The sequence below is a fragment of the Rhinolophus hipposideros genome (assembly GCF_964194185.1).
Source record: "Rhinolophus hipposideros genome assembly, chromosome: 13".
In the NCBI taxonomy this organism is placed as follows: Eukaryota; Metazoa; Chordata; class Mammalia; order Chiroptera; family Rhinolophidae; genus Rhinolophus; species Rhinolophus hipposideros.
In genome coordinates this window covers 23,720,626-23,742,000 of record NC_138059.1, presented here as the reverse complement: position 1 = coordinate 23,742,000, position 21,375 = coordinate 23,720,626, and the positions used below count along the sequence as shown (strand labels likewise).

General features: G+C 37.2%; 2 protein-coding genes across 3 annotated transcripts in view; one reads left to right on the top strand and one right to left on the bottom strand.

Moving 5' to 3' along the window:
* Positions 1-7,680, bottom strand: part of NUDCD1 (NudC domain containing 1) — a 56,847-nt gene extending 49,167 nt beyond the window's left edge. The window contains exons 1-2 of one of the 2 annotated variants that reach the window (XM_081069910.1): positions 7,449-7,680; positions 922-1,076 (exon numbers count right to left, since the gene is read on the bottom strand). In XM_081069910.1, coding sequence (XP_080926036.1) covers positions 922-1,076; positions 7,449-7,566 — 273 coding nt within the window. In that variant the 5' untranslated portion in view covers positions 7,567-7,680. Of the gene's footprint in view, positions 1-921; positions 1,077-1,229; positions 1,361-7,448 lie in introns of those variants that run through there. The other variant, XM_081069911.1, reaches the window with a different exon arrangement.
* Positions 7,681-7,875: 195 nt separating this feature from the next.
* On the top strand, positions 7,876-20,307 carry ENY2 (ENY2 transcription and export complex 2 subunit). Its single transcript, XM_081070541.1, has 5 exons — positions 7,876-8,026; positions 9,420-9,496; positions 13,751-13,821; positions 15,172-15,246; positions 17,773-20,307. Exons 1-5 carry the CDS (start codon positions 8,021-8,023, stop codon positions 17,847-17,849), a joined length of 306 nt encoding a protein of 101 aa, XP_080926667.1. The 5' UTR covers positions 7,876-8,020; the 3' UTR covers positions 17,850-20,307.
* Positions 20,308-21,375: the final 1,068 nt, after the last annotated feature.

Here is a 21,375-nt window from a genome sequence, read left to right as displayed (position 1 = left end):
TTTCAATAAATACCTGTACTGTTTTTGATACGGGGTTGGGAGTCTACGGATGCAATGGCCCGTCCGTGTGATTTAATCTGCTCAATTTTATATAGGGGACTTGAGCACCCATGAATTTTGGTATACACGGGTGGGGTCGGGGATCCTGGAACCAATCCCCCATGGATACCAAGGGACAACTAGGTTTTGGGGGAATCAAAAGTTATACACCGATTTTCTATTGCGCAGGAGGTCAGCACCCCTATACCCTGCATTGTTCAAAGGTCAACTGTATTGGATTTCCTACTGAAACTTTCCAATGGGAGAAGAAAAATATACTGAACAGTCCACACTGTTTATCTATAGTATTTCAAATGCAATCATTAAACTTACATTCCAGATTTACATTCAATCTTGTGGTTTAAATTGAAGCTAGCATCCCAAATTGTGATGATCACTCGGTGAACTGGTGAAAACAAGCGTTTGGCCGTCAACTGTGACCCTATCGCACCCTTCTCCCAGCCAAGCACACTACTACACTTTCCTTCTCCATATTATTTCTGCATCTTATGCCTATTTCCACTGTACCTATCAGTTTATATGCGTATGTGGTTACTAAGCACATAGTAACATTCAATAAAGGTTTGCTGAAGAAAATTATAATCCTCATTCAGTGAAATGACATCTCAACAAACCAAAGACTCATACCTCTACCTGGATAATAGGAGAAAGATCGTATCAAGAATGCAAAGCCAATTCCCAAGAGTAAGAACGAACTTTAAACAGCTGTTATCTATTCAATAAGCAGAAAAGGAGCCTTACGTAGACTGATGACAGCCTATGTAAAAGAAAGGTTAAGTGTACATTAATACTCTGGACACTGGATTCCAAGGGAAAATGAGGGATCACGTTTACTGGAAAATGCTACTATTTTTTCCTTACCAGCATCACTTTTAAATTCATCATTCTTCCAAGGTTGTCGATGTAGTAGACACTGTCTTGATACCACGAATCGCAGTGTAGGTAATTATACATTCCAAAAGCATGCATATGTTCCAGTGTGTATTGATCATCTCGAAGTTTTACTTCTGCCACCGCTGAAATATTAGAAAAATAAACATCAAGAGTTCTGCCTCAGGTTGTTCGTTTCTGCAGAATGCGTACGTGGCAAAAAAAGCACAGAATGTGAATCACAAAGGCCTTCAGGACAATTCACTAGTATTCATTCAAAACGGTTTCTGGACACCTACCAGGAACTGCGTGCAGAGGACAAACTGAGTAGAATTGACATGGTCCCTGTGCTTACAGCACTTAGTATATAGTAGCCATAGGGGACAGGGCTTCTCAGGCCACAACGCTCTTTTCTTTTAGGCACCTCTTCCTTGGAATAATGAATAAACAGAACAGAGAAAATCTAAAATGAAAGCGTTCCTGTCTTCTGGGCAAATATTAAATCCACTTCATACAGTGTTTTTACACTTTTTAAAATGCTTTTACTGCTATTATCTCATTCATTTTTACCACACGTTAAGAAGTAAAGAAAATGTTTTTTATTATCTCATTATACAATTATGGAAATAAATGTAAGCACAAATGGTGACTCCAATGTTATACCACACCTTCCCCAAGAGTACAGAACCAAACGGTAATACCTAGAATAGAAAATAGTTTTCCTACTTAAAGGACAGTGCTTTTTCCACTAGAGCATATGTTGCCTCCATAATTTTATTTTACTTTTCTCCAGCTTTATTGATATAATTTGCATATAACACTGTATAAGTTTAAAGTGTACAACATAATGATTTGATATGTATATATATATATACACATGTTGTATATATATATATATACATATTGCAAAATCATTACAATAGCATATTCATCACTTCATAGTTAAATAATTTTTTTCTTATGAGAACTCTTAAGATCTACTATCTTAGCTGCTTCAATAATTTTAAATCTGCCAAATGTGATCTCTGCCTCTCACTCCTTCTTCCCTCCCATACTGATAGAAACCCTTATAATTCAGGGCTATCCGTGACCTAGAATTAATTTCTGCTCCAACAGAAAATATATTAGTGGACCAAGCTGGGCCAATACCTTACCTTAATATAAAACTCACTTTACTGTATTCCAATTGGAAGTATTTTCTTCTTTTTCCAGAATGCTCAACTGCTCCTAATTCTATTGCCTGCTTTGAGTGCTGGCTGACTTATATCCATTCATTCATTTATTCAACAAATATTTGAACAGGCACCAGAGATACAATGATGAGCAAAGCACAAAGAATCTACCTTCTTAGCACTTATGATCCAGTGGGGAGACGGACATTAGTCAAATAATCGCATAAGTAAAATATGTGATTAAAGTGTAATAAATGTTAAGAAAAATTACTGGGTACCGTGAGAATAACATTGGGACATAAAGCTGATCCTCTTGGGGAGATTAATGAAAGCTTTCCAAAATTTGAACCCAGCTACAAAAGATAAGGTAAAGAGAACACACACGAACACACACACACACCTATTATCGGCAGAAGGAAAGCAGGCAAATGTAGGAGGAAAATCTTGTGTTCCAATACCCAAAAGAAGGCCAAACTGCCTGAGATACAGAGTAACAGAACTATACAAGGAAAGGTTTACAGATGAATGAAGCTAGAGAACTGGGCAGTGTTGGCTCAAGAAAGGCCTTGTATTTATTTAAATTTGTTGATAAACTCAATGTAATAAGAATTCATTTAAGATTTTTAAGCGGTGAAGTCCAGAATCAAATTTGTAAAAGGATCTCTTATAACTACAATATGGACAACATACAGGAACGGAAGGGGTAAATCCAGGAAAATCCATTAGAAAGCTATTGCAGTCATCTGAGTAAAAGATGACTGAAGTTTGGAGGCATTGCCAAAGTAAAATAATTACACATTTATGATGGATTTGATAGAGGCTGAGGAAATTGTTACTATATAACTCAACGTGTTTATTTTATAAGGAACAGTTAGAAACATATTCCACTGATTGGGAGGGGAAAAATCAATTCTTGGTTTTCTAGCACCACTGTGTGGATGAAACTCAATACTGCAGGAAATGTGCGTGGTACCATAATGGCCCAAAGCAGTAATATTAGACAGTATTATGACAAATAACAACAAATACATTTTCTCCTAATTGTGCTGTTAGTGCATAGAAAAAGGTTGCCTCTGACTCTACATCAGAAAGGGGACGTTATCATCGCATCTATCATGTAAATCACCTTGAGTATAAAAGGAGAGGCAGAGCAACTGAAGGAGAAAAGCAGTGTTGACAATGTGAGGCTGGCAGAACTTTCTTTTACAGAGCCTCCTAAGAGAAGGGGGAAAGAGGAGGGACTCCTAAATCTCTGCTGGGATCTTTGAGATGGTTGAAAAACTTCTTTAACAAAGGGCTGAGAAGCCAGTGTAGTAAATATTTTATTATTTAACATTATCATGCATTGGGGAAAAAAAAGCTTTCCTGAGAAACACTTCTTAGTCTTTTAAAAAGAACGTAAGGCCCAAATTCCTTACAAAACGTACATGGAACTTCAAAAACCTATAGTTTTTCATTCACAAATTACTTATTGAATGTCTAGTAGGTGCCAGGCACTGTGCTTGGCATTGGGCAAACACTGATAAATAAAAACAGATATGACCCATGCAATAGTTGCAATTACTGCTTCTTGTACATAATACACCATTAGGTTGAACCACATGAAACTGCCAATATTCAACTCTTTTGACACCAACTAAACACGAGTCAATGTAATACCTATATAAACGAAGTACAGTATTTGTTTGAATGGGTGGAGGTAGAGGCAAAGAACATTAAAACATTAACTAACAAAGGTCATGTCTTAGACCATTTATCTTCTAATCGGACCCAATGAGTTAAATCTTCTTTCCGCCTAGTTACTGAGTTTGCTATTTGTGCATAAAGATGTAAAAAGTAAGAGTACAAGTTTGTATTATGAGTTCTGAAGCAAGATTTATGGGACAGGGCGGGGCTAGGAGTAGGAACATTGCTCTCCCACAGCTACATTATATAATGCTTCTGACACATTAACATATTCACTGGCCTCTCTTCCCCATGTTTTCTTCCATAAAAGGAGACATGAATTTTATAGTAATGTCTACATAAATACAATGGTTACATAGCTCTTCTCTCCCTTTACTCCAACTAAAGCCTTAATCTTCACCAGCATTTATCTCCCTCCCCTGGAGAAATAGCTCAGATCACCAGAAACAGCATCAGCTTTAGGGTCAGCTTTGTCATCGACAAGTAGCTTTGTGAAGTTCCCTAACCTTCCTACCCCGTCTCCTCACCTGTAATAAAGATTAATAGTACTTGTCCTATTAATTGTTGACAAGCTTAACTTGAAAACATATAAAGTGTTTGCTCGAAGGCACATAAGAAGTATTGATTTCCCTGTTTCTCTTCTCCCTTGCAAGACTAACTCTCACACTGGTGCATGATTCCATTCTCTCTTCTCTCTTCTAGGCCCCTCCTCTAGCAATTATCTCCTCTCTACAGGTCCCTTCTCCACTTAAACATGTTGAAAACTTACGCACTCAGTCTTTTAAGACATGTAGTGTAGTATCATTTGAACATATCATGTAATAAGTTAAAGCTGTATATTTAAACCCTAAAGCAACTACTAAAATAACAAAACAAAGATGATAAAGTGGATTCACTAAAAAAAATATTTAATCCAAAAGAAGGCTGTAAAGTGGGAAAATTCCATTTTTCCAAAGACTAGATGGGACAAACAGAATACCAATAGCAAAATAAAAGACCCAAACCTAACAAAATCAATAATCACATTAAATGTAAATGGTCTAATTAAAAGACAGAGATTGTCAGATTGAATAAAAAAGCAAGACCCAACTATTTCTGCCAATAAAAAATGTATGTTAAATACTAAGATACTAAGAGGCTAACAGTAAAAGGATGGAACAATACACACACACACACACACACACACACACACTCACACACATAATGGTAACATTAATCAAAAGAAATCTGGAGTGACTATTTTAATATCAGATGGTAGATTTCAGAGCAAAGACTATCACGAAGGATGAAGGTTATTTCATAATGATAAAGGGGTCAATTTATCAAGAGGACACAATAATCAATGTTTATGCAACATGACAAAGTTTCAAAAATATATGAAGCAAAAACTGATAGAACTGTTGGGAAAAACAGAAAAATTCACAATTATAGTCAGAGACTTCATCATCCCCTCCAGCACAACAAGGAAGAACTCAAAGTAATTATGCTGAGTAAAAAGCTGGACAAAAAAAAAAGAGTACCTACTGTATAATTCCATAATGCAAAACTCTAAAAAATGCAAACTAATATATAGTGATAGAAAGTACATCAATAGTTGGTTAGGGATTGAAGGGGATATGGGAAGGAACAGAGGACTGGTATCAGAAGGGCACAAGGAACTTTGGGGGATGGTAGCTAAGCTTAATATCTTGATTGTGGTGATGATTTCATGAGTACATACATATATCAAAATGTGTCAAACTATACACTTAAATATGTAGTTTACTGTCAATTATATTTCAATAAAACTGTTTAATGTGTGTGATATAAAATAATTTATTATTCATCAGGCATGCTCCAGTCCTAGAGATAAAGGACTGAAAAAGACGGATCCATCAGTACAGAACTAACAGCCTTACCAGAGAAACAGACACCGAATACTACAAAGTGTGACATAGTCTATGTGAAAGAATAATACAGACTCCGATATGTACAGATTCTTTAGTACAGATTTTAACTAGATAGTCAAAGAAGGAATCCCGAAGGAACTGTAAACCAAAATGAAAGCACAAAATATGAGTTAGCTAGGTGAAATATAGAGGGGAAATATAAACAGACATTTACTGAATAAAGATTCCAGGGGGGAAAAAAATATCTGTAAGATAAATGCCCCAAAATGGAATTGCTGGGTCAAAGGGCAATTGCAATATATAAAAAAAGGGTTTTTTACTTAATTCTTTGCAACAGAAAAAGACAAAGTGACATTTACCGTTTACGTAGCAGAGGGAATTTTAGAATAACTTAGTAACATTATTTAAGATAACAGAATAAACCTCACTGCTCCAAGCTCTGAGACCACAGACATCTTCACCCTCACATCCTAAACACACAGAGCTTCACGCACCAGAGGTGCCTACTAAGGGTTTGCGAAATTATGTCAACTCCTTGGGTATGAAAGAAGTCAAGTTGTCAGGAGGAGCTCCTCAATCTCATTATCTCTAGAAATGATTTGTTTGTACAAGAATTAACCTCTTCATCATCATCCTCAAGTAAATCTCAACGCAAGTCACTCACCTGGACTATTGCAAAAACCTCCAAGCTGATCTCTCTGTCTCCATTCCTATTTTCTAAATTCAACCTCCAGATCCCAAGAGTAAACCATTTAATCCTCAAATCAGTCTCCCTCTTATACTTAGTAAAACCCTAAATAGCACCTCATCATGTCCCAAACACAGAATCTAAGCCCAACACTGGTGAAAACGGACAACTTAGTGAGTTTTTAATGAAGTTAATGTATTCAATTTAGAAAGCTGTTTATAGAGAGATTTTGCTTCCTGCTTTTTGGTGTTAACATGTCCTTTTATTTATGAAAGGACAGAAGACTACATGACAGTTTTTTAAGAAACAGCTCCCCTTGGCGAATGAAGAAGTTGGCAAATCATGACAGTGTGATCCACTGACAAAAGGCATCAGAATCAACAGGGGGGTGTGTATTAAACATGCAAATCTCTGGACTGTTTATCATTAATGAAAATGCCATTCTTTATCTGGTGAAAAGAAGGATGACTATTCTGGCCAGCTACAAATAAACAAAACAAGTAGAAGTATAGGTATTTCTATACAAAATCTTCCAGAGATGTTCTCTACAATACAGTCCTTAATCTAACAGCACCCAGGTAACTGAAAATGTTCCGAAATGCAATGGAGTTTCTGTTTTAAAAAAACGGGCCTCGGCCCGAGCTGCGTGGGGGGAATGCAGGGGGCGCAGGGGTCCTCCAAAGAGGTGCGGCTTCCGCACGCACACGTTTGCAGAGGGCGCTGCAGGGGGTCAGCACGTTCCGAGCTTTCTCCACCGCAGGGGCCAGGCCAGGGGAGGACGGGCGGCCTGGGCGCAGACAGCACCCGCCTGCCGGACCTGGGAGCCGGGCTGTCGAGCCCAGGGCCAGCCCGAAGTCGCGCTACGTAGGAGCCGCAAGAAGGTGGCTCCCACGGCGTGCCGGGATGGGCGTCCTCCTCCAGGGACCCCGCTCCCCGCGTCCACCCCAGCCCGACGGATCGTCAGGAGGTCCTCGGTCGCCTCGCTTGCCCGATTCGGACGGGAAGAAAATGCGGGAAGGGTCGGGCCAATGGCATCCGAAAGGGAAAAGAAACAGAGTGCGAGGGGGCACCGCCGCTTCCCACCTGCGTCAAGCTCCAGCTGGTAACAGGGCAGCGGCTCGAGGGAGAGTTTGTAACCCTCAAATCGCGGATCCAACAGAGGTCTCTTCACCCGCAGGGAGCAATTAGCCGCCACCTCCATCACCTTCCAGGGTCCTCGCGTGAGAATTAATAAAGCTCTTGTTGAAAGGTCCGCGCTTCACTCGTTGCCCGGTCTGGGAGGCGGCATGGGTCCCATCCCAGAAAACACGGCGGTGCAAAATGCCTTCTGGGAAATGTAGTGCCCATGCAAATATTTACTGTTGCACGCTGGGCTATGTAGTTTTCCCGGAACGCACTGCGCGCGCGACAGGAGGATCTGGACTCTCTTACCCAGAGGGCTGAGCGACCAGGAGGCGGCCCGCGCTGGTTAAATTCTCACATTATAGGCAGGGTGGCGAGACCCCGCCCCGGAAATGCGTGTTCTAGCTTTCTGTGTGCTTAGGTGCCCGAGCTACTGAGGGTCTAAGTCTGGGCAGCCGAAGAGTGTGGTAGGTAACGGTCGTCAGCGCAAGGGTCATTTCGTCGCTGGGAAGGGACGGCCCTCGCCCGCGGTGATGGTGGTGAGCTATGCCCGTGGTCCTCAGGGCCGGGACCCGGGCCCAGCCCAGGCTCCTTTCGATGTGCTGTCTTTCGTTAGCTTCCCCGACCCGCGCTCGCGGGCCTGTAGGGCTCTCCGACAGGGCGTGCTGGCGGAGTTGGCCTGAAGCCAGTGCTCGCTTTGTTTTCTGGCTCCTCCCCTCCCGCCTCTCCCGCTGTCTCCGCCCTATTCGGTTTTCCCAAAGACTGTTTGAACTGGGAGGGATCCCCTAGCGCCCTTGTTTTACCAGTGAGAAAACTGAGGCCTTGAAGAATTGACTTGTCCAAGGTCACTATCCGTATTTTAGGGGCCAAGGCGAGAGATCAAGTTCAGGAGTCTGGGAACGGAACCGACTAGACGTCAGAATTATTTTGAACATGTTAGCTTCCAACCACAAAAGCAAGCATTCCTAGTCCTTTCTCAACCCCTCCTTTTTCCTGTTCCACTCCAAAAGAAAAAAAAAAAATCAACTCTGGAAACCCATTGCCAGTCTCATTTTCCATAAAGGCACGATGGGAGACAACAAAACTAGTCTCAAGTGAGTGACAGATCAGGGGAAGTAATAGTTAGCGTCTTCCAACTTTTACAACCTAACTCCTTTCTACACCATTTTTGTTTCGGTTGTCTTAACTGAACATTGAGAATTTTCTCAGGAATTAGTTTGGGATTTGTTTTCCCCTTAACCCACCAGCAAACTTTGGTAAAAAAGGAAACACAGACATACTTGCAGCTAATTTGGTAGTTGTAGTCCTGGATACATTCTAGTGAAAAGTAAAGCACTTAGAGCTTTAGCTGGAAATTTCATTTTTTCACCAACAGTGCTTCATCTTTTATTGATATTTAGACTATCTGACTTCCCCCAAATTTTGATTGCAGTTACGGTACAGAAATGATTAGCAGCCAGTTACAATGTGCTGTTCAAGTGTTTGGGGGCATCTGGGGTCAAAGAACCTGAGTTCAAATTCTGCTTTCAGCACTTTCTGTCTCAGTGCCTCAGTTTCCTCATCTGTAAAATACATATTATGTTAATAATACATAAAAGAATAAGTTTGGGGGGTTAGGTGAGATTAAAAAAAAAACAATGTGTTAGCCAGTACCGGGCACGTAGTGTTTAATAAATGTTACAATGATTATTATTATCCAAAGACTCATTAATAAAGGGTATACGGGGAAAGAAAATTGTAAAGTGAGTTAATCAGTAGGACTTCTTGGGATGCAGGAAATATTAAGAGTAATGACAGTGTTAACACATTGTTGAAATTTATTACCTCTTTAGTTGATAGAATTTTAAACGTGTTGGGAGGCTTGCCTAGAAGATTTAGGGGGAAAAATGCTGTGTAAGTGTTCTCTATCTGAAAATACATGTTGATGTTCAGGTTAGCAAGATGAACAAAGATGCGCAGATGAGAGCAGCGATTAACCAAAAGTTGATAGAAACTGGAGAAAGAGAACGGTAAGTAATAGACTGTGTTAGTAAATTACATTTAACACCTTAAATTACAGTTACGTTACATACAAGAATTTAAATATCAAGGAACAAAACTGACGTCAATGGAAAGAGTTACAGAAAATAGAGATTATCAGAAGCTTCAATACCTAACATCTGTAAAAAATAGTTAGGTCTGTTCAGTATTGCAAGACTTACAGGAAAGTGGGTGATGTAGAAAGATGAACAAGAAATGACTCTCTCTCAAAGAATGTATAATAGAGGGAAAAACATTCAAATAACTACAATTGGAGACAATGTTACCCATGTTTTAACATGGTGACAAACATAAGAGAACCAGTTTTAGTTACCAAGCTCTCTCAACCTCAGAGTAGCATGCACTCTTCCTACTCTCTGAAACATTCCTCTTTCGTACCCTAATCATTAGTTAATTCTAGCTCATCTTTCAAGTCTTAATTTAAATGTCTCTACTAGGTATCTGTGAAGTCCCAAATACCTTTGTCTAGCATAGCATTTAATCACATTGTATTGTGACCACCTACTTTGCTAGTTTATATTCTCTGATAAGTTCCTTGACAGTGAAAATACCATTGTATACCCAGTATCATGCCTAGCACGTAATCAGCCAAGTAAATATTTGCAAAATCACCAGGGTTGGAGGTACAAAGGAGAGGCTAAGGAATCAAGAAAGACTTCCAGAAGCAGGATGATAAATTGTATGAGAGAAATATATATAAGGAACAGGCAGGATCTTTCAACTCCACCTGGGGGTTAAGGTGATCAGTTAAGACCTCATAAAGGTAAAAGGTACTTCAGCTGAGGGAGAAGGATTAGCAAGTCAATAAAGTGAAAAATACAATCTAGGCATATGGAACAGAATGTGTAAAATCACAGAGCTTGTTACAACATGATAATGTTCTGGAGAACTGAAAATTTAAAGCTGGAGGGTAAAGGGTGAATGTTGTGTGGCTTGAACAGTGGACAGGAAGAGTGGATTTTGTATGAGTCAGAATTTTTTCAATTGAAAAATGATAGAAACTGAACTAGATACTGGCTTAATCAATGGAAATATATAAGCTCATCTCACTAAAAAGTTGAGAGCTTGAAATTGCTTTAGGCACCACTGGGTCCAGGCACTCAAAAATTATTGCCAAGAATGTCTTTCTTTTCCTTTCTCAACTCTTTTCATCTGTTAGCTTCATTCTTAAGCAGGCTCTACCCTCAAGGTAGCAGAGATTAGTTCAAAATGTACATCCATCTGGCTTAGACTACCTTCCTTCTAGTAGATTCAGCAAAGGACCTAGCTTGATTACCATCTTACTTAGGTAATAATCCAGTTACGATCACCCTGGCCTAGGTCACATTTCCATCACTAGAAGCCTACCCAGATTTTTACACTGAGAGTGGTAGAGTTGTTTTTTTTTTTTTCTTTCTGTCAAAAAAAAGTCAAGAAAATGGTTGTTGGGTTTGTAAAAACATCTGTTGTGATGTTTTGTTGGTGGGAGTCATTAAAAGATTTTTTAAAAGGGAATGGCTAGATCACATTTACACTTTAGAAATGTTATTCTGGTAGTGTGGAGGATAGACTGGAAGCTAGAGATAGAATGCAGAAGAATGTGTTTCTAGAAGATTATATAGAGGGTGCCAAAAAAATGTGTACACATTTTAAGAAAGGGAAAAACTGTATTAAAATTGTAATACTCAACATATACCGATAACAAAAGATGAATACAAGTCACGTTTTGACTTCAGTACAAAAGGTGCTCAGAGTGTTTACCATCAGCATAATTTTAATATAGTTTTTTCCTTTCTTAAAATGTGTCTACATTTTTTTTGGCACCCTATGTATTTGGTTAAAAATGAGAAACAGCAAAATGGAAAGGAGAACTTAACTTTTTTTGTTGTTTTTGTTTTTTAAAGTAAAAGCAGCAGCTCTCAGTATAAGGAATAAGGAAGAAGGTGGAATCTCGAATGATGCCTTGGGAAATTGAGACGATAGTATTGCCAGTAATGAGTATAGGTGATTATGTGTTACCATATTTTGCCCTGTATAATGCGCTTCCGTGTATAATGCACACCCACGTTTTTGGCCCAAACTTTCAGGGGAAAAAAAATTTCGTTTTAATTTTTTAATTCAAATTTTGTTTACATTTAGGTACTTGTTTTTTGTATTATAAAGGAACTTTAGCATTTATTTTTTAACATATTATGGTACAGGAAATTTTATGTAACATAACTACAAAACACAGAACAGATAGAAGGTACAAGAAATTTGATATACTGGTAACAAATTTATGATATTTATGCATCATAGAAGACCAAGAACTCTTCGTCGTTGCCAAGATCCTTGTAAGTTCAACAAAACCGATTATTGTATTCCAGGGTTTTATTTTGCATATGGATATCGTTATTGATTTCCAAAGTTACACTTATAAGCATAAATAAAAGAATTAAAAACATTTCTATAAATAGGGAATTAGTACTACCCGTGTATAATGCGCATCCTTATTTTTACCTCACAAATTTGGGCTAAAAGGTGTACATTATACCCAGCAGTATATGGTATTTTTATTTTGTTTGTGTTTTCATTCATGCAACTTAGTTTCTGAGTTTCTACCACATGCCATGTCCTGTTAAGGTGCTGAAGTTACAGTATTGAACAAAATGAAATCTGTTCTTTCATGGAGCTTGCATTCTAATGAGAGGAAACAGACAATACATGTGTAATATGTCAGATAGTTATGAGTTCTAGAGGAAATACAAAGCAGGGAATAAAGGGGTATGTTATTTTGGATAGAAAAAACAGAATTCATTGATAGGAGATCAGAAAGACATGAAAGAGTTAGGGGTACTCCAAGAGCCAAGGTCCTCAGACAGGAGCTTGCCTGGCATTTTGAGGTGCACGTGGAAACTAATGAAACAAATTGGGAAAGGGAAAGAAGAGATAAAGTCAGGATATAACTGGGGTGGGGGCAGATCATGGAGGGTCGTTTACGCTGTAGGAAAGACTTGGAATCTTATTCTATATAAACTGGGAAGCCACTGAAAGGTGGAATTTATTCTGGGTAAATTAGGGAGCCACTGGAGGGTTTTGAGCAGTGGGAGAATGGAAGTGTACAAAGGAAGAAGCAGGGGCACAAGTTTGGAGGCTTGGAAATAATCCATTCAAGACACGGTGGTGGCTTGAACTAGGGTCATAATGGCAGAGATGATGAAAAACGTTTGGATTGTAGGTATATTTTTAAAAACTGGAACCCAAAGGATTGATTTACTCATGAATTGGATGTGTAGTTTTGATAAAGTTGCTGAGTGAAGGAGGCTGCCAAGGTTTCTAGCCTAAGGAACCAGAAGAATGGAGTTGCCATTGTGAAAAGAACAGGTTGAGGTGAGAGAGAAGCAAGAGTTGGGTTTGGGCCCTGTTAAGATTGAAAGACCTAATTAAATGCTGAGATGGAAATGTCACATACTGAAGGTATACAAGTATTGAAAGAGAAGCAGTTTGGTTTGGGCTGTGACATGTTTAAACTTAGATGATTTATGTGGTAGACTGAGGATTTGTAAGAGTGGGTATGGCAAACAGATAAGAGAATACTGATAAGAAAATACTTTATTGCATCCGTGATGCCATTAGTTGCAATATACACCTTTTTTTTAATTAACCAGCAAGAAACAAGAAAACACTGCTGATTAAATTATAGGTGTGCCAATTACTGAATTGTTAAAATGTGGGGGAAAAAGCAGTGTTAGATTCAATAAAATACCATAGTTACTGTGTAATTTAGAAAGTTAATGGCAAAAGGGAGGGGGAAGTCTTTGAAGTTAGAGAGAGAGAGAATGGGGAAGGAAGAGAGCTAAAGAATAAGAATTTGTAGTCAACGATTTCAGGGGTGCAGCTGCTCCAAGCTCAGCTAATACCCTCCAGAAGTTGCGTGAGACCCACAATATTCTATCGGTGGGGGGAAGTAGGCAAGAAGTGTATAAGGGGGGAAGTGTATAAGGAGGCCAGAGTAGTTTCTTGAGAAGTATTGGCCTGGCCACTTCAGTTTATTTCACTGATAATGAAAATGAGGCCCAGAGTTTAAATGACTTGCATAAGATCAAAGAACTATTTGGTAATAGAACCCAGATTAGCCATGATTAGTTTTGTGACTGGAAAGGATGGGATTTTTAATTGAACAGTTGAAGCTTTGCTTCAAACATTCCTATCTAAGATACTGTTGCATTGTTGTAGCTTAATTTGGAAATTCTTCTTTCCAACAGCCTCAAAGAGTTGCTGAGAGCTAAATTAATTGAGTGTGGCTGGAAGGATCAATTGAAGGCACACTGTAAAGGTAACCAGTTTCATTTAGAAGCTAGGCGAATTCCATTGCTCTGAACTGTGTTGGTCTGGGGCTCGCTAGAAAAATTGTAGTCAGTATTTTAAGGTTGATTGAGGGCTCGGACATAATTTTAAACAAATGGAAAATTAACTCTTATAATAATGATTTCCTCCTTTCTGTGATACTATTTAGACCTAATTCCTAAATTTTTAGAAATTTTCTTTTTCTCCTAAAACTAGTGAGGCAAGATTTTCTCTGGCCTCAAAATACAGAATCCCACCATTTTCAGTGTGCCTATTCAAAGTGAAACATGAGTTATTTCTAATATGTTTTTATTTAACAACAAATTGAGCACTTTATGGTTAGCAGACTTGTAGGAATTATATCTCCTGTCTTTAACAGTGTTATTTTGAAAAACCCATTTTAAAAGCTCTTAGAAAATTACACTTATTTTTTTAAATGTAGAATGGAAGCTTGTTAAATTGCTGAACGTTGGTTATGATACCATTAGGTAAATTACATGCGTCACTAAGACTTTCTGGCTCAGCCTTTAGTGTAATGGCATTCTGGTTATTTTTAATGAATTGGCATTGTATTATAATGGTTCTACAAATAATAATGATAATAGAGACTAATTATAGCATTAACCCTAAGAAGGCAATGTGACAAATTAATAAAAGCATAGACTTTGAGGTCATACAGACCTTCACTGATAGAAGACTAGAGCTGGATTTCAACTCATGTTTCGATGACTTATTTCATCTTTAAGCCTCAGTTGCCTTGCCTGTGAAGTGGGAAAAATGTTCCGCCTATTAGATTATTGTGAATGTTAAATGATATAAATCACCCAGCTCATAATAGGGGTTCAGTAAATGTTAACTATCCCTCTTCTATTTCTTTTGGGCTAGCCTGGAGAAGAGAATGGAATAAAGGAATTATTCTATATTTTAATTTTGGGATATGAAATTATAAGTCAGACACAAATAATAGCTTTTTTCCCCCTCCACACATTCAAGAGCTGGTATAATAGTGAAATAACATCTGTGCAGTTGTAAGTTGCCAGTATAAGTGTTAGATTTGACTTTACAGTTCAAATTCATTCTAAATGTTATATTTGTTAAGTTACAGGTTATTTAGCTGAGAGAGTAACAGACTCTTATGATTTTGATTGCGTGCATACTTAATATGTTTAAGATTGAACTAAATCTTCATTAAAAAAGAGAAAAAGAAGTGTCCTTTTTTTTGTTGTTGTTAAAGACCAATCTGAACTCTAAAAACATGATCTTAACCCTTCCTCTATGAAAATCTTTCTTACAGATAATGATTTTAAATGATATGATTTGTTTTTTGCTTTTGCATAAGAGGTAATTAAAGAAAAAGGACTAGAACACGTTACTGTTGATGACTTGGTGGCTGAAATCACACCAAAAGGCAGAGGTAAGGAATATAAATTGTGTGAAAGGAAACTTATGCTAAAGACCTGATTTTTTTCTCTCTCTTGCTGTTTAAGCTTTTCTTTATTTTTGTGACGAAGAACACCCTTTCCAAAATGATTTGGGTACTTGTGTTTCGTCATTGGGAAGAGTTTCCTCTGTAGCATGGTTTTGATTAACAAATGAGATAAAAGGTGTAAAATGTTTTTGCACTCTAAAACAGTATGCAAATGTAAGTTGTTATATTTGTTAAGATAGATAATTTTTATGGGATTTTGTAAAGGCAAATACTACCTGAAGGTAAGATTTAGAAATCATCAGATATGGACTAACTCCACTTAGCTATTTAATAATTCAAAGTTTTACTCTAGTCCCTGAGTCATTGCTCTGCTATCTTTTTCCTTGTTAAAAATAAACAAAGCTCCATAGTCTTGAATGACTAAGAATTTGGTGGCTCTATAACTTCATGTTCAGGGTAATCCATATTTCAGATTCACACTACAATTGCCTTCTTCGTTTCCCTCTTTAATGCCTTGTTTACAGAAGGCAAAGGAAAGAAAGGAAATACATTAACTTCGATGTTACGTAATAAATACTGTCAGGAACTACATTATATTGTATCTCAGAAAATAACATTTTTATTTATTTTGAGAAAGTTTTGTTTAAGTGGAAGTAGGTAAATTAGATGACTCATTAGTTGTTTTCTCACACAGAGATACTAAAAAGAATTTGAGTGTAAAATGGTAAAATTATTATTAGAGAATACTAGTTCCCCTGAACTGCCTGCTGGGAAGGAGGTAGAGAATCCCATGGTCCTTTCCAACCACCTCTTTAGGCTTTTTTACAGGTAAAAAAAGAAAAACGAAAAACAAACCTGATTTTTCTTCAAGCGTGTCTCAGGGAAAGAAAAACAAAACAAAAACAGTATTTATTGTTCCCCGCATGGATTTATAGTTTAAAATAGTTTTCCTTAATTTCTATTTTCCTTCTGTACTTCAGGCTTAATCTCTAACATGATTTAGGAGCTGGGTATATAGGATAGAAATTGTCCTTTGCTTCTTCAACACTGGTATCTGACACATTTCAGTCCCTTGTAGGTCCCTTGCTAGAGAATGAGCAAATAAAGAGAAGTGAAAGTAAATCTTTTCTTTTATGCTCTTAGTCATCTTTGTTGTTAAAGAGAAGTATTTTATTTTTCAAATTGACCTTTTAAAGTGTGCAGCTCTGAATTTATACACATGTGTAAATTTACCACCCCAGTAAAACTCCCTCAAGCTATCCCTTTGTATTCACACCTTATCCCTGAGGCAACTGATCTGTTCTCCATCACCACGGTTTTGATTAAAAGTATTTAACCTACATATTGATCACATTCCCAGTAGATATGAATTAATTATATAATCTTTATTTCTAGGCAGGCTTGAACTAAATTTATAAAGAGGAATATTCGCCCCATTTGACCTATGTGCTTATTTGTGGAATTCTTTATAGAACTACTGAGCTATATCTGAAGCTTTCAATTTCCTCTGGACACAAGCACAAAACAGAAGTTTTAGTTAATTCCTATTGCCCTTATTTATTAATAGCCAGAAAAGGAAAAACAGTCATGCAGATTTATTTATTAACACTTAATATTCATTAAAATTTCAAAGAGTGGGGCTTTTTGTTCATTTTTAGTTTAATACTCTGAAGAGACTATACAGTCACATTCAAATTCAAAAAGTAAAAATATAGGAAATATAACCACTGTTGCAGTTTTTGCATATTTGCTGAGTCAGAGTATGTGCATTTCTGTAAAATATTGCTAAATTACCTTCCCAAAAATCTTGTACCAATTTTTACTCCCACCAGCTAATATGAGAGTGTCGGTTTTTCCCTTAGTCTTATCAGCACATTATATTATTGACCTTTGGATTTTAGTCAGTCTAATTGGTAAAATGTGCTATCTGAATGTGGTTTCAGTTTTCTTTTCTATTGTGAAGTTAATGTTCAAGAACTTAATGTTCAAGATCTATGTTTCTTAAGTTAATGTTCAAGAACTGTTTCTCCTTTTCTTCATCTCCTTTGCTCATTTTTCTATTAGCCTGCTTATCTTTTTTGTATCAATTTGAAGAAATCTTGCTGTACCGGTAGAGAGATTAGCCCATTTCTGTAGGAGTGTTTTCTCAGTTTTTGTCTTTTACCTTTGTTTTCAGTGATTTTGACCAAGCTTATTAAGTTGTTTTTGCACTTAAATCAAACTTATCAATCTATTACAGTCTCTGTGTTTAAAAAAGGCCCTTCTCACTCCTAGTTTAAAGAATTTTCCCGTCTTCTCAATGTGTAGTATTTCATAGCTCATTCAAATAATGAACTGCAAATATACTTTATTTTTTCAGATACCTTATATTTTTATTGAAGCATGAGGGTTATTTTTGAAATAAATTATAAATTAAAAAATTATAAGTGTATGAATTGGTCATCCTGAATAAAATCTCAAATTGACATACATTAATTGGAATCTTCTTACTCTTGTATTTTTATATTTCAGCCCTGGTACCTGACAGTGTAAAGAAGGAGCTTCTACAAAGAATAAGAACATTCCTTGCTCAGCATGCCAGTCTTTAAGATTGAATTAGATTGTGTTGTTTTGTGGTTTTATTTCTGAAAGTAAAACTTGCCATAAATTAGGAACCGCTTTCCCAAAATAAAATCCTTTTTTGTATGATGGTATACAGTTTTCAGTAATGATGTATACATTGTATTGATTTTTTTCCCTAAATGTGTTATTTTAATAAATATCTCATGAATGAGTTCGAAGTTTCCTTGGATTTTGGAATAAATGGGACTTTATTAACAATCTCCCAGATTGGTTGAGAGAAAAAGTCAGCAAGTAATACAGTTTAAGTATTAAGTATGTGCATATATGTCTGCTAACAACTGAGGAAAAGTAAGCAGCCTCTTCTGATTGTCTAGCTATGGTGTATTTCTCTTTTGAATCCCTATAATATTTTATATAATACATGCCCCGTCTTGTACTACGATTGTCTTATTTCTTATTTGTTATAAACTCTTGCGAGTTAGGACTGGGTCTTACTCATCTTTATGTGCCTTCCTTATTCCTCAAAGAATTTACCATCCTTTTGGAAGAGAGAACTTGCAAACTGGCTCGATACCAAGCTCCTCTCACATACTCTACTCATCTGAACTTTGAAAGCAGAAACTAAATTGCATTCCCACATACTAAGGTCAAGAAAGAACTTAATGGGAAATACTCTCCACCCATAGCTTTACTCTGACATCAAGATTGCCAAATCCAATGGACTCTTGGCTATACTTATGTGACCTCTGCTGGAAAATGAGAATGTTGACCATCCTGCCACTTGGAACTTTCCTCCCACAACTCACATTGCTTATTCCTACAACTGGAAGTTCCTTCTGTTTCTTGTGGAGTACCTTTGCTGTATGAGACTTGAAATAATGATGTTTCTTAGGGCTCCCTCTTGGACCCTCTGCCTGACTAATGATACACTTTTTCTGGGCAAATCCCAGGAAACTTGGGTCGGATCATGGCTTCAAATACTAACAGGTTAATAAATGGTACATTGCATCACCAAACCAGACTTCAACCCATCCGTCATACCCATATACTCAACTGCTATGGATCAGCTTCCTTGGATGTTCCATGGATACCTCAAAGTGACCATACCTAAGATAGTGATTTTTTTTTCCCCCTCTAGTAACTACCCTTATTGTATTCCTTATCTCTTGAGTGGTACCTCCCAGACATACAGACTACCAGAAAAGCCTGTTAAAATACTGATTCAGAAGGTAAGAGGTGTGGCACAAGATTCTGTACTTCTGACAAGCTCCCAATCAGTGCTCATGCTGCTGATCGTGGTGGCAAAGTTGTAAGTTGTCCACACCCTGCTCTGTTAACTGCCTTAGTTATGCCCAGGTTAGTGCAGTAGGCTCCTATTTCCTTGCTTTAGTTGCTTCATGCTTCCTTCAGTATCTCTTCCACACTAGTACCTAAGTGACCTTACTAAAATTTAAGCCTGGTTGTTTATTCCCCTCCTTGAAACTTCTGAAAGGCTCTTCTGGTTTGCAGGATACAATTCAACCTCAGTGATAGCACCTAGGCCCTCTTCATCTGACACTTAACCTATTTCTCTAGTTAAGTCTAAAAAGTTCCTAAAAAGACCCAAGTTCCATCCCTAAATAGCTTTTAAAACCATCAAGCTAGGAAGCCCTTCTACTTATCTCATTCCTACTTGGCCTTCAAAATTCTGCTTGAGTTATTAAAACATTCTGACATTCCTGTTTGATTTAGGTTCCTCCCCATCACTTCTTTCTATAAGAAGCACAGGCATAACTTCTCTTCAACACAGTAGTTCTAGAACTGTATGTGTTTCCTGGAGGGGAGCAAACAAGTTGTTTTTTTGTTTGTTTTGCTTTGTATGATACTAATTTGTGAGTGAATGGACAAAATAATGAGTAAATGAACCAGTCAGTGGACATGGGAGAACAAAATAATGCAATGCATGTATTTAAGAAAAGTTCACATTTTTGGTTCATGTGCCAGAGATAAAACCAATTTTACCTTTCTGATGAATTTATATGTTAAGTAGTCTGAACCGACTGGGTTTAATTATGTAAAATTTTGAACGTAGGACACGCAAAAACACAAAACCAAGAGTTTTTTGTTTCACTGCACCTCTTAAATGAGTTACATTCATCATTCTGGTACCCATTATCAAAAAGGAAACAGTACATAAGAAATGTTAAAAATAACAGGTAGTTCTTAATTTCATAGTACTGTATATAAAAGCAAACCAAAAATTGCTCATAGAGGTACTATTTTAATAGTTCATAATGGAAAATGAAAAGTTACGAAATATTTTGAAATAGAACCAAAAATAGTTGAAAGTAATTTATAGCAATTCAAAATACTAAAGAGCATAGCTTTAAAATGATAGTTCTGAGAACCCCACCACTTCTAGGTTTTTTTGACACCTTAAAAATGTCTGTGGTTTGCATCTACTAGAACTATTGATATCTTTCAAATAAACCAACTTTGTAAACATCTTGACTCACATCATTGATTTATGTTGACTAAGAATACATTCTTTAAAAATCATGCACCTTTGCATGCCTTGTGTTGGAAATTTGATCGGAAATACTGTTACAATGACGGCCCTAGGTGAGTAAAATACTAATTAGGATTACTATAAGCTCTTGTATAGGATTAAAGAAGATCCAACTAAATTATTTAGGCAATCACTTTGCTTTGGCACTACAAGTGTATCATTTAGTTGAACAGTGCCAACCCAGGGCCTGGGTAATGCTGGGGACTGGTAATTGGATATGGGACTTTTCATAACTTGATAAAAGGCTCCATCCCACTCAAGAGAGTTGTGACAGCTGCTCAGCAGCTGATGTTGGAAATGATCCAGTGTGTGCGTATGTGTTTTACCCCTTTTTGTAAATCACTATCTCAAGTTACTCAGCGACTTCATAAAAACCCCTTATATTTACCATTAGAACCACACAAAGGTCACTGGATGGATGAAAACTAACAGGCACAATCATACAATTCGAGTTCTAGTTTCATCTACGATACTGAAGTATCAGGTAAGACTGACTCTTCTGCCTCAGTTTCTCCATCTGCATAATAGAACTGATAATGCTGACATGGCAAGAATTAAAACTATACTATTAATAGGCTAATTAGAAAAAGCAATATGGATTATGTTACTCCTAGGAAGAATTCTAGAAATACATTATTTACTACCCTGTTTCCCCCCAAATAAGACCTAGCCGGACAATCAGCTCTAATGCATCTTTTGGAGCAAAAATTAATAAGACCTGGTATCTTAAGACGAGAGCCGGTCTTATATTAAAACAAGACAGGGTCTTATATTAATTTTTGCTCCAAAAGACACATTAGCGCTGATTGTCCGGCTAGGTCTTATTTTTGGGGTAACACCATATGAGTTTTCTAGATTTATATAGATATATGAATTACACTCATGTGGAAAATAGCTTCTTTTATTTTTCAGGAATCTCCAGATAATATTAACTACCATAAGAATTCCTACAAGAATAAAAATGATCAACATAACCTAACTGGAATAGAATAAATATCGCTATG

Coding starts and splice junctions, on each gene's coding strand:
- ENY2 (XM_081070541.1), top strand. Junction 9,497..13,750: donor GAAACTGGAGAAAGAGAACG/GTAAGTAATAGA, acceptor TCTTTCCAACAG/CCTCAAAGAGTTGCTGAGAG. Junction 13,822..15,171: donor ATTGAAGGCACACTGTAAAG/GTAACCAGTTTC, acceptor CTTTTGCATAAG/AGGTAATTAAAGAAAAAGGA.